Below are 11,864 nucleotides of genomic sequence, written 5' to 3' on the forward strand. Positions count from 1 at the left end.
TATGTTTGGCTACATGCTGTTGTATGAGCACATTGTATCAAAATGACCTAACAACAAACAAAAATATCACACCAGGTGATGCTGTTAACACTGGGACACAAGCTGAAGAGCACAAGAATATAATGCATCATCTTCCAGCCCCGTTGGTACAATAATAAGGGCATGACACACATGAGAACTGCTAAAAGACTGCATTTACTTCCAGTCCTTAGCCATATTGCATGGGCAGAAATTGAAAAGTTATGCAAGTGATGCCATGGGGTGGAGAGGAGGAAGAAGCAGGGCTGTTAGCCTTCCCCAAATGAAAAAAAAGCAGATTACCAAAGATAAGCAAAGCCAAATGAATTGAAAATAAAGTACAACATCAGTAATAAACCACACAAGCGGACGATGCTGGACATAGATCAATCCAAATTACAAGACCTCCCCTCCTCCCAGAAGATATGACAACTCAGGCTTCTCAAATATATCATACTCCAGTGGTGAACTTGGCCATGCAATGACAGGCTGTAAAACACCTGGGGCACACCTGAATTAGGATCATGTTTGGTGCAAATGCTCCTGCATCCTCTGAGAAACACACTACAACTCTGCCTCACTCAATCCTCACTGTGGTCAACAAGACCTACCCATAGTCCCTGGTTCAGTCATTCTGACTCAAAAACTCCTTTCTTGTGACCCCTTTGCTGCTCCCAACACAGCACCCAACATTTCACAGAATCTTTTAGGTTGGAAGGGACCTCCTCAGATCATCTAGTCCAACCCCAAGAGTTTGCAGGTGCCCTAGATGAGATTAGCTTTCTTCTATATGAAGAATCTAATGGTTTATCACTCTTTGCTATGGTTGGGAGCTCTTATCCTCTACGTCTGGCTTTCTGGGGTATAATTGTTTTCACACTCTCTTTTGGGTTTATTGCCTTTGCCTCACTGAACTTCTAAGCATTATGGCTGAATTATTTCCATACAAGGCAATGGTAAGCTTATGAAAGCATTAATATGAGATCCATCTTTTTCCAAACCACCACAATGATGTGATCTGCACAGAAGACTGAATTCTGACAGAAGAATGGTCAACAGCCACCAACTTCAAGATTTCCAGAAAACCTGAACCTTCATCTCATCAACAAGGCCAGCACAGCTTGGAAGGCAGAGAGAATGAAGCCACCAGCAGTAAAAAATTGTATCTGAAGCATGCCAGATACATCCAACAATGCTGTTGCTAGCCACAGGTCTCTGGCAGTGGCCTGAGCAAACAGCAGCAGATGGGAAGGGAAGACAGCGGACAGAGGAGAATTTGGGTTCCAGCAGGAACAAGGGGGAAACACCAGCTGGGAGAGGGTGTAGTTGAGGGGAAGAGAAGAGCACCAGACCTTCAGTCTTCCTGGCATTCTCAGAAAAATCACCACTTTCCTAATGCCTGTTTTCATGCCAGGTAAAGGAAAGGTTAGAGGGAATTTGAACTGGGGATGCCAAGAAATACCACACACGTAGCTCAGTTATGAGCAAGGCAGGCAAACAGAAAGTACATAAGGGATTCAAGCTACAGCTCCCAGAGTTCTCAGGAAGCTGAAGAGGCTCAGAGTTCAGATTCTCCTGCAATAAATTTCCTTTTAAACCAGGTATTAATGTAATCCATGCTTCTGTGAATGCATCTGCTAGCCCCAGTGAATTAGCTACAGATTTTACAACGCCTGCACAGTTTATTAACTTGGTTGGGTGAAAATTACAAATGCTTCCAAATCCTAACTTCCTCACTCTTGGTTTGTTTCAACCAAATACCACTAAAATATGCTCAAGTGCAGTTTGAGGGAGAAATCAAAGACACCAGATTGATTTTAATGACAATTAGGTGTCAAATGCTGTACTGAGTCTTTGGAAATCTCTTCCTGTGCTAGAACAACTCCACCAAAACCCCAGATTTCCAGAGTTTAGATAAACATATGAGGTAATCCACTCCATCCTTGACATACCAACTGGAAGTCACACAATGACTACTACATAGATAATACTCCCTAGACATTTTCATCTAAAACAATCTTCTACAAAATCAAGAATATGCATTTCCACCACCTCTTTTCAGTAGCTATTCCAGAATCTAAATTAGTTCACTGTGAATGTCTCCTTTTAACTGAAATCCTCCCTATTTATAATATCATTATATTACTCTTAACTCTACTTTTTTGAATACTAAATAATTCCTTCATTCTAAACCTCAGAGAATTTTCTAATATCAGACACTTATCATATAACACTTTTGTCATTGCTCGGACAAGCACTACACATTCAGTTTTTTCAAAGTCTTCTTTTGTAAGCCAGCCCTTTTCACTGCATAATCAGGTTTTCTGTTGTTCTCATCACTCCCTCAATTCACTGATTTTTTTTTATTTTTTTTTTTTATTGAAAAAAAAGAAGCCCGGAGTGAATACAATATCCCAGACAATCTCAGTGTTTTGTTTTGTTTTTTAACAGAAATAAACCAAGCTCTCTTACCGGCATATGCTCTCCTTATATACAAAACACTAACAGTGTATGCAGAAATTCTTGAAAAAAGTATTGCTGAACAGGTCCAGATGTATTTCCTCAAGTTTATTCTACCTTGAGTGTGTGTTGAAAAAAGCAGGGTTCAGTTACAAGGGATACGAGCCAGAATGACAGGAAATCTGAGTTCCTTTGGGACAGCTTTGGCCCTACACAGCAGTGCATGTTTAAGGAGTCTTTAAAACACAGATTATTGACCTATAAGCACAAAAGATTCTTCGGAATCTCTCTGGATTGTTATGCAACTGTATTTGGAGAGAGACTGTCAGACTTCCAGCCATGGAACTGAGGCTAGTAGATCTCTCCTTTCTGTGACTCTTCGCAGAATAAACATTACGGATGTTACCATTGTCTAATTATCCTTACACGGGCATTTACGCTGACAAAACAGTAAACATTACACTAACAAAGTGAACAACTCCAAAAGTAGAGGTCTTTTTTCCCACTACACTCTCTCTGCATTTTTAGAGAGGGAAATTGCCACTTAAATTCCACTAAAAGAGTTCTCAGTTATGGATCACTAGCAATATTGATTGTAATGGCTCCTTTGGAAACATTACAGTCTATTGTAGCAGTGTTGTTGCTGCTGCAAATATGTTAATCAGCTGAAACCCTTTTGAATATTGTCTTCAGAATTCTCTTTCAGTCTGCTCATCCCTTATACCACGCTCCTTGCTTTAGCACCTTCCAGCATGCAGAGATGGGAGTGGCATCTCCCAAGACCACAGAGTCATAGAACCACCAAGGTTTGAAAAGACCTCCATTATCTAGTCCAACTGTCTACCTGCCACAAATATTTCCCCACTAAACCACAACCCTTAGTACCACATCTACACATTTCTTGAACACCTCCAGGGACAACGACTCCACCATCTCCCTGGGCAGCCCATTCCAATGCCTGATCGCTGTTTCTGAAAAGAATTTTTTACTAATATCCAACCTGAACCTCCGCATAAATTGAACCCATTCCCTCTTATCCTATGGCTGTTACCTGGAGAAGAGCCCAACCCCTACCTTGCCATTACCTCTTTTCAGGGAACTGTAGAGAGCAGTAAGATCTCCCCTAAGCCTCCTCCAGTCTATACAGCTCCAGTTCCCTCAGCCATTCCCCATAAGACTTGTACTGCAAACCCCTGTTTACCTGAGCATTGACCAGCACACCCAGGTCCATTTCTTCCACACAGCCCTCCAGCCACTCTGCCCCAAGCCTGTAGTGCTGCCAAGACAAGACGGCACAACCCAGTTTCCCACACCCTCATTTTTCCCTGAAGTCACAAGGATCACACACACCAAAATAACGTATGCACCAAGAAGAGAAAAACAAAGAATTGCTTAACGTAGCAAACAGTGAAAACAAAACAAAAACTATACAATTCTTGCATGCTGAAAATGGCTACATTTTTTTGCACCCCAAATTGCTAAAATATTGAGACAGAGGTTATGCCAAAACAGATGGACAGAAAAAAAAAGTAGCGAAAAATAATCATTCATCCCCTTATTCTTCACTCCTGCTCGGATCTGCTTTGGAAGTTAAGGTGAGAGAACGCATCTGCTCTGGGGATCTGCACCCTGGCACATGGCAAATCATGGCAAAATTCAGGAACCGAAGAATGACTACATGGAAGTGCAGCTTCCCATGGCTGCTCTATATAATCTTTGCTCTCATCCACTGGTTTTAAATAACTTACGAGCTCACTTTCGATGCCTCCCCAAAGATGCAGTGAAGTTAACCAATCATGGAGATATTTTTCCAAGGCAGCATCCACATACCCCAGAGAACATAGGCTAGATGAACACAAGCAATAGAGGGAATGTAGGAAACCTAATTCCCAAGTCTCACAAGCAAAAGTCTCACAACGGTTGTGTGAAAATGAGAAGATACAGACATTGAGAGTGATCTATGTGCTGAAACGTATGGGAAACGCTTCTCTGAAACCTCACTAAAGAACAGTGCTGCAATTATGGGTGGGAGGGGAAGCAAAAAACATTAAAAGAAATCAACCTAGCTGGTGTTGGGCCTTATTCTTGACTACAGAACTACATCACAGTAAAAGCAGTTACATAAGGGCAGCAAGAACTCATTATTCCATGTCATGGCCCCTTCACACCATGTTCAGCTTTCAAGCGCAGAGAGCTGAGCCCTAGGATAACACCAGCCACAGCATGGGGACTGGACTTGTGATACATCAGAAGCAGTCTGACTGTAAATGTAAAAACATGCAGCCTCTACCTGTTATTAATGAGTATGAATTGTTTGGAGTGATACCAAACATCAAAACAAAGCACAGTTACTTGAATTAACCTCAGTAAACAAACTGTCATAGAAAAGGCACAGTTTTAGACAATTGATATTGTCCCAGTAGAAAACAGAGCCCCACAGGCTTCAACAGGTTGCAGGTATTAGAAGCAACCTGACTGTGGTCACAGCAGGTCAACAAAGAAGCCTATGAGAACATACACAGTAAATCAAACGTTCCTCCAACAGGAATCAAATGCTTTGCCAAATGCATAGATAAATACGTGCACTCATCTCCCTGCAAAAGCCGAAGTAGCAGGGGGGGGGGCGCTTTAACCATCCCAGTAAGCCCTTGCAACATTGTGGAATCCTACTGCTTAGCATAATACCCCCAAGGAACCTGGGCTGGTAAGGCACAGAGCTCTCATCAGCAACTGTGTGTCGGCTGTAGCTTCTTCCACAACCCATACTCTTCAGAACTTAACAGACCAAAAGGTGCCCAGAGTCCACATAAAAACACATGGCACAAGTACATCCAGGAGAGGAGCGGAAAAAAAAAAAAAAAAAAGGCTATAGAGAGAATATTTAGTTTCTGCCTTTCTGCCTATTTCCCTTCTCCCCCAAAAACTCGCTGTAGAAAAACAAAGAATACAAAGGGAAAAGAAAGTTTTATGTAAAGTATCTTCTCCAACAGTTGAAATCACATCTAGTAGAATGTAATCACTTCTACAGCCATAGTTAAAATAGTTTTACTGCTCTACAATTAGATCTTCACAATGCTTCATATGCCCGATATGCATTCTCAGCAATATTATTTGCTTTCAACTTTCAGCCTTAAGACAGTTACAATCCTTAAGTGCTACAGGTCAAGTTATCAGTCACTCAATGTAATTTTATATTGGCCATGCACTAATGACTAACTGCAAGCTTTTCTCCAGAAACCTGAATCTGCAGCATAGCAGGTCCCCATTCACACCCCATTTCTCAGCCCTATCGTATGCAGTATTAACATTACAAGCATCAGTCATAAGTCAACACTGCTGAAGCCTTGTTCTTCCAGAAACTTCCACATTATATTTTACAGAGAAGCCAGCTTGGCACTATTTAACTTGCAATGACAGTAGACATATTTGTGATTATTCAGCAGTTAAGAATGCATATGGTTAAGAAGTGGATAGGTTGATGATAGTTCTGTGTGGACACGGCACTAGGGAACCTGGAAGATCAAACTGATAGCTTAACTTGATTACCTCCTTACTAACAGTGCTGATGGAAGCAGGAGGATGGTAAGCATTCAGCTCTTCCCTCCAGATAAAGGGAGTGTCTTCCAGCTGCAGCTCCTACTCTGCAGCTCCAGCATTAGCAGCCCAGCTTTCCAGGGCTCCCTCCATGACACCCCCCCAACCTCACAGCACAGTTGACCACAGCCTTGGCAGTGCCAGCCCACAATAGTTACTGCTTGCACAGCAGCAAAGAGCTGCAGAGGTGACTTGGGCACACACAAAAGCTGGAAGGGGACAGAGGGCAGCAGTGGGACAGCATATCCTGTTGTTCCAGCTACACCAAAACACAGCTGTATCTCTCTGGCTACTGAGTTGTCAGAGAGTAACTGCTTACATCAGATATTGAAAGAAACTCCACCACTTACTAAAATGAAAATGTATTATCTCAGCTGTAACCAAAACTAAGTGCTGAGGGGCTTTCTTTGTCTCTTCAAGACATGCTGGGAATTTTAATTATCTACAGATAATCCTCATCTGGAGGTCCCACATTTCGAGGGTTCAATGATTCTGGGAAAGAAACCAGATTGCTCCAAGACAGGAGAGCTGCAGGCAGGTACTCACTGCAGTGAGCCGTGCCAACTGCCAGCAGAAGCACTCCCTCCCCCAGCTCTGTTCAGGCTCCTCTGGGAGATGATTCAGGTCTCTGGGACAGCTGGAGACAGGGTTTTGCAAGGGAATCTAATCCATGTCACTGTAGCCAGCCAGGCTAGCTGCTGAAGATGGCTGACTCTGCCATCAGCAGATTAGGGGATGCTCATATGATCTCTCGCATAGGGAAAGTTGTGGGGACAGTAACCTCTGGCTCCTGGGCAGCAGAAAGCAGCTGGGAACAGTAATATTTTCAGTAGGCTCAGCTGGAACCAGAAAAGAGCATCTGTCCATGTTTTCAACGACAGGTGGCAAGGAAAAAGAGTGTGTGAAGTGCATAGCTAACCCCAACCCTATTTCTATAATGAGAGAAAGTTTACTGACATCTTGCTTTAAAGCTTTATTTTTAGCTCTTTCATTTAGCAACATTCAGAGATGGTAGTACAGGCCAGAACACAGTGATATTTCCAGAAATACATAAGGCATATTTATACCTAACAATAATGTCTTGCTGTCATTTTCAGAGTGGGCTAATGATTGAGTCATGCAGCAATATCTAAAATCATTTACACCATGAGGAGGTGCATTTTAGTGTTGCACTTCTCACTTCATCAGCTGCTTGTACCAGCAAGACCCAATTCAAACACCAGCAGCACTGAGTCCTTCCATGCACCACTCTGACAGATTAAATCATTCTTTCAGTGTTTTAAAGCACATTATAATCCACAATATGTTGCCTCTAGGACTGTCCCTCCTCATCAGAAATATCTAAACAGTGCTTGTAACTGTATCAATAGTTCTATAACCTGACTAGTAAAGAAAAATCACATCTTTTGAATGATTTCTGAGCTACGCATTCGAATACGCAAGCTCCCAGATTTTCATGACCATCATGCCCTTTTTACATTTTCCTTAAATAAATGTTCCTGTGCTTGTAACCATCTGACTGCACTGTTCTGCCCACGCTTCTCTGAGGAGCACATACACCTTTGATGTGCATATATTCTTTTCATACATTGCTTTGCTCCCATTTTCACTTTTTGTGCCTATTTTCACTTGATTTACTGTGTACCTTCTCTACCTTCTGTTGCTCCTGATGGTGGTGGTAGAAAGATGTCTTTTTCTACCCAGTACTGCATGAGACAACAAGAGTCCAATGTATAGTACTGACTCTCAACTGTAAACCAGCTGGTTCCAGTGGACCAGAAGCATTGCCAAAACATCATAACAACACAGAGTCTAAAGAGAGGAGGGAAAATCACAAAGCAGAGAGCCAGAAGGAGACCTAGGTACCTGCCCATAGTTAGATTCTCACATCTGATAGCACTATTTCCTATTGCAAGTTGTAGCACTCAGTGTCACTGAGACTTGGCACGTGCTGGAGGTCACACCGATGCTCAAGCCAGACAACACCAAGGCCAAACATGTCTGACACATCCAAAACCCTTTGTTGCTGATGCCTGCACCTCTTCAAGTGTGCATGCAAGACTTGAATATGCAATGAGGGCTCTTACAGCAATATGAACTTTGTATTTGAATGGAAAAATGGCAATGTTCACATTCATCTCCACCTATCACCTCAAATTGTATTAATGTAATATATTTATAAGGAAAGACTAACAATTAGTAATCCTCAAAAAGAAATTCAAAGCCTTCTTCAAATACATTTTACCCACTCCTTTGATTTGGGCTTTATCCTGAATGCCATCCCAATTCCTCAAAGCAAAAACGAAGGTATTGAGAATTTCACTGGCTTGCAGAAACAGTCATCACCAGAGGAGGTGATGGTATAGATTTGACTTCTGTGCTCTGACCAGAAGAGCAATCATTTTCCTCTCAACATACTTTGACATCATAATATCTGCTGTTGGCTAGGAAGTGCTGGCAGATGTTCATACCTAACAACAATAACAATAATGTTTTGGAAGACTTCCTCCTGCTTTCTATTCATAATTGTAAAATGTTCCAGTGTAGCTTATGGGAAGACACAATTACTTTGTAAATCACTTTCCTACAGAAAAATAAAATCTAATACCCACTGCTATGCAGATTATAACTGCATTCTGGTGCTGCCAATACAACCAAGTAGCATCAGGCACTTAGATAACTTTACAACGTGCAAATCCCCATTGTGCATCTTTGAGTTACCTGTTGACAACACAGCCTGCCACTTCTGTAATCTTTCTAAAATAAAGAGCATCATTTAGGCTTCCAGCATGTGTTAAGTATATAGGTAAAGCTTTATAACAGTTAAGAACATGCTCTATGAAAAAGGCTAACATGTATGTTGTACAAGAAGAGATCTGTTTTCCACAGAAAGAAACAAAAAAAAAAAAAAAAAAAACCAACAAGTCAAAGCTTAAAATTATCCATCCATGAACTAACTCTGTATCACCTTTTTTTGGTTTTGTTTTGTTTTTTTCCCCCCCCCAAGATCAAGATCCCCCAAGATTTGGGTTATCAAAGCTTTAGCTGGAATATGGAAAAAAAACAGGCAAAAATAAATATGAAGTCAACAAGAACATATTTCCAGTTCACACACCACAAATACATATGTTAAGAGGTGAGCATTGCAGCAATGCTCCTACAGCATAAGCTCCAAGAGCAGAAAAAAAAATGACTACATGGACCAGTGGTCTGGTGGAGTAGGGCAAAATCTGTATTTCTATAGGCAAGTCAGAAAAAAAGAACATCTATCTGCCTTGTTTGGGCTCTGCTTTGTATAAGGATATCAGAGTTCAGTGCAGTAACAGAACTCTATTCAGTCCTGCAGGGCACTGAAGGATGCTGAGTGCCTTCAGCCACCATCAGACCTCAAGGTTTTGTCCACTTTACCTCCTGATTCCTCTCAGGGAAAGAAGGGGTTTGTGTGAAAACTTAAACTCTTGCCTGCTTTTGCCACAACTAAATTGGCAACCTACTGCGTACACTCATACTTAAAAGAAAAAAAAGAAGAGGAAAAAGCTTATTAAAAATTCTTCAGTAACCAACAGTGATTTTGTCCTAATGTTGGAATGCACACAACAAGAAGAGTTCCTCTTACACTGCTCTAATAATATCTAGGCTAAAGTCATCGGGAGCTTTGGTTCCCCCACTATAGAATGAGGGGCCCTCAACTTCCCTACAGTACCCTAAAAATTAGGGCTCTTTTAGGATGGGCAGCACACACCACACAAATGCATCGCCGTGCTGAGCAGCCACCTCTCACAGAAGGCAGTTCCGAAGCTGCAAGCCCACTGCTGACGTTCGTAACAGCAGCTTATGCGGGTGCTGCCGAACGCACAGCCACGCACCTCCACATTCGTGTCCACAGTGACACACACTGGCTGCGCACGGAAGGACAGGGCTACAGAGAGCCTCGAAAGAAAGAAAAAGAAAAGAAAGCCTTTGGCAACTATTAGCTTCTGATAAATTACCTCATTAATGCAAACATGAAAAAGAAATTTCCTTTCCAGATCTTATCTCCCCTTAATTATAACTCTTCTATAGGGGGAGCAGCCTCTTGCCTGTTGCACCAGGAATTGTTGCAGATGAGTGCTGATGAGCTGATGTGATGCCAGGAGCCAACACCAAGTCCCTCTGCTTTAAAACTACAGCTGATGCAGGGATTGCTCCTGCTCCACCAGGAGCTGTGCTCCTTGCTCTTCTTTAGCCATGTTTCTCATGAGCATTTAGTCATCTTTCATAGAGGAAACTTGTTCCTAGGGGCTATTTTTAAGCTTTTTTTTTTTTTCCTCCGTGAAGATGGAGATTTTTCCTGAAAACATTCTTGACTCCAGCTTCATTTAAGGCATCAGTACATTATTAAAGTGGACACTGAAAATGAATGAGTGTAGGTATCATAACCTCTGCCAATAAATCCTGTTTTCACTGAGAATTACTTCCCAGACCTATGCACATTACAATATAGGGAAGCATAAGTATTTGGAAGAAACCTCCTAACCATATTTTGAATGCTGGAACAAGAGCACCTCATTATTTCTATTCCCAACAGAAGAAAGAATAACCACAAGCACTACAAGAAGCCCAAACTCAGCCTTTGTTTCCCACGATGTGTACAGCACTGACGCTCACAGGGGCCACTTGACCCTGGTGAAGCTGCAGTTTTTATTTCCAGCCATCTGCCTCTCTCCTCCGGGGCACTTCCAGCTCAGAATTTCGCTCGATTCGCGTGAAACTTTCAGGGAGCGCTGCCTGCGCTGGAACTGGGGGATGTTCAGCGCTTCCCAAGTAAAGCAGAAGAGTGGGTGGTGCCATTATTCATCGCTGCACCCCACGACTCACAAAACAAGCCATCTGCCATCCCCGTTCCTGCTGTACTTTAATTAAGCGACTCCCAGTTAAAGGAAGGGAAAAAAAAAAAAAAAAAAAAAAAAAAGGAAAAAAAATAGGAAAAATAAAAAAGGAAAGATACAGAGAAAAGGAGGGAAAGCGGGGCTGGGGGTATGGAGCAGAGGACCAGCAGGAGGGGAGCGGTGCACCAGAGCCACGGGGCCGTACCTTGGAAGAGGAAAGCTTTGCTCCCGTTGTGCAGCCCCAGCACCTGGCGCACGCCCGCCGCGGAGCCCGGCAGCCCCAGCTCGGACAACACGTCGATCTGCAGCGAGGGGTCCACGCCGAAGCCTGCGACTGACCCAGAGAGTGACGTTAACCCTCCCGTCGCCTCCGCAACTTTCCGCCGGGACCCGGCGGCGGCCGAATCCCGCACCGCCCGCCGCCGCCCGGCCGCCGCCTACCTGGCCCCAGGCAGAGAAGAAGGCAAAGCGTGCCTAAGCCGGACTCCATGGTACAGCGATGCGCTCAGTCCATAGTCCCCCTCCTCCGGCTGCTGCGGGTGAAAAACCTCCGGGGCAGAGGCTGGACGCCTCCCCGCCTCTCACCGGGAGGAGCGGACCCCCCGCCGCCCCGCAGCGCGCATCACGCCGGGCGCACACAAAGGCGAGGGCGGGGGGCCGGGCGGGCAGCGCAGCCCCGAGCCGCCGGGCAGACAATGACCGGGCTCCCGCCGCCCTGCGAGAGCGGCCGCCGCTACCGGGAGGCGGTGCCCGAGCCCCGCAGCTCCCGCCCCGCCGCCAGGCGCAGCCCCTCGGCCGCGAACCGCAGCCTCTCCCCGGTTCCCGCGGGAACGTCGCTCTCCTTGCCGCCGTCCGGCGGGGACACGGAGCTAGCAGGAGGGGCTCCCGTTTATCCGCGGCCGCGGGAGCCGCCCACCGCCCCCA

General features: G+C 44.2%; 1 protein-coding gene across 1 annotated transcript in view; it reads right to left on the minus strand.

Annotated features, from left to right (window-relative positions):
- Nucleotides 1–11,565, minus strand: part of NELL2 (neural EGFL like 2) — a 141,901-nt gene extending 130,336 nt beyond the window's left edge. Inside the window, exons 1-2 of the mRNA XM_042872902.1 lie at nucleotides 11,382–11,565; nucleotides 11,146–11,274 (exon numbers count right to left, since the gene is read on the minus strand). Coding sequence (XP_042728836.1) covers nucleotides 11,146–11,274; nucleotides 11,382–11,430 — 178 coding nt within the window. The 5' untranslated portion in view covers nucleotides 11,431–11,565. The remainder of the gene's footprint in view (nucleotides 1–11,145; nucleotides 11,275–11,381) is intronic.
- Nucleotides 11,566–11,864: the final 299 nt, after the last annotated feature.

Source organism: Lagopus leucura, unplaced genomic scaffold (genome assembly GCF_019238085.1).
Source record: "Lagopus leucura isolate 7727_CA_CO unplaced genomic scaffold, USGS_WTPT01 Super-Scaffold_100008, whole genome shotgun sequence".
NCBI classification, from domain to species: domain Eukaryota; kingdom Metazoa; phylum Chordata; class Aves; order Galliformes; family Phasianidae; genus Lagopus; species Lagopus leucura.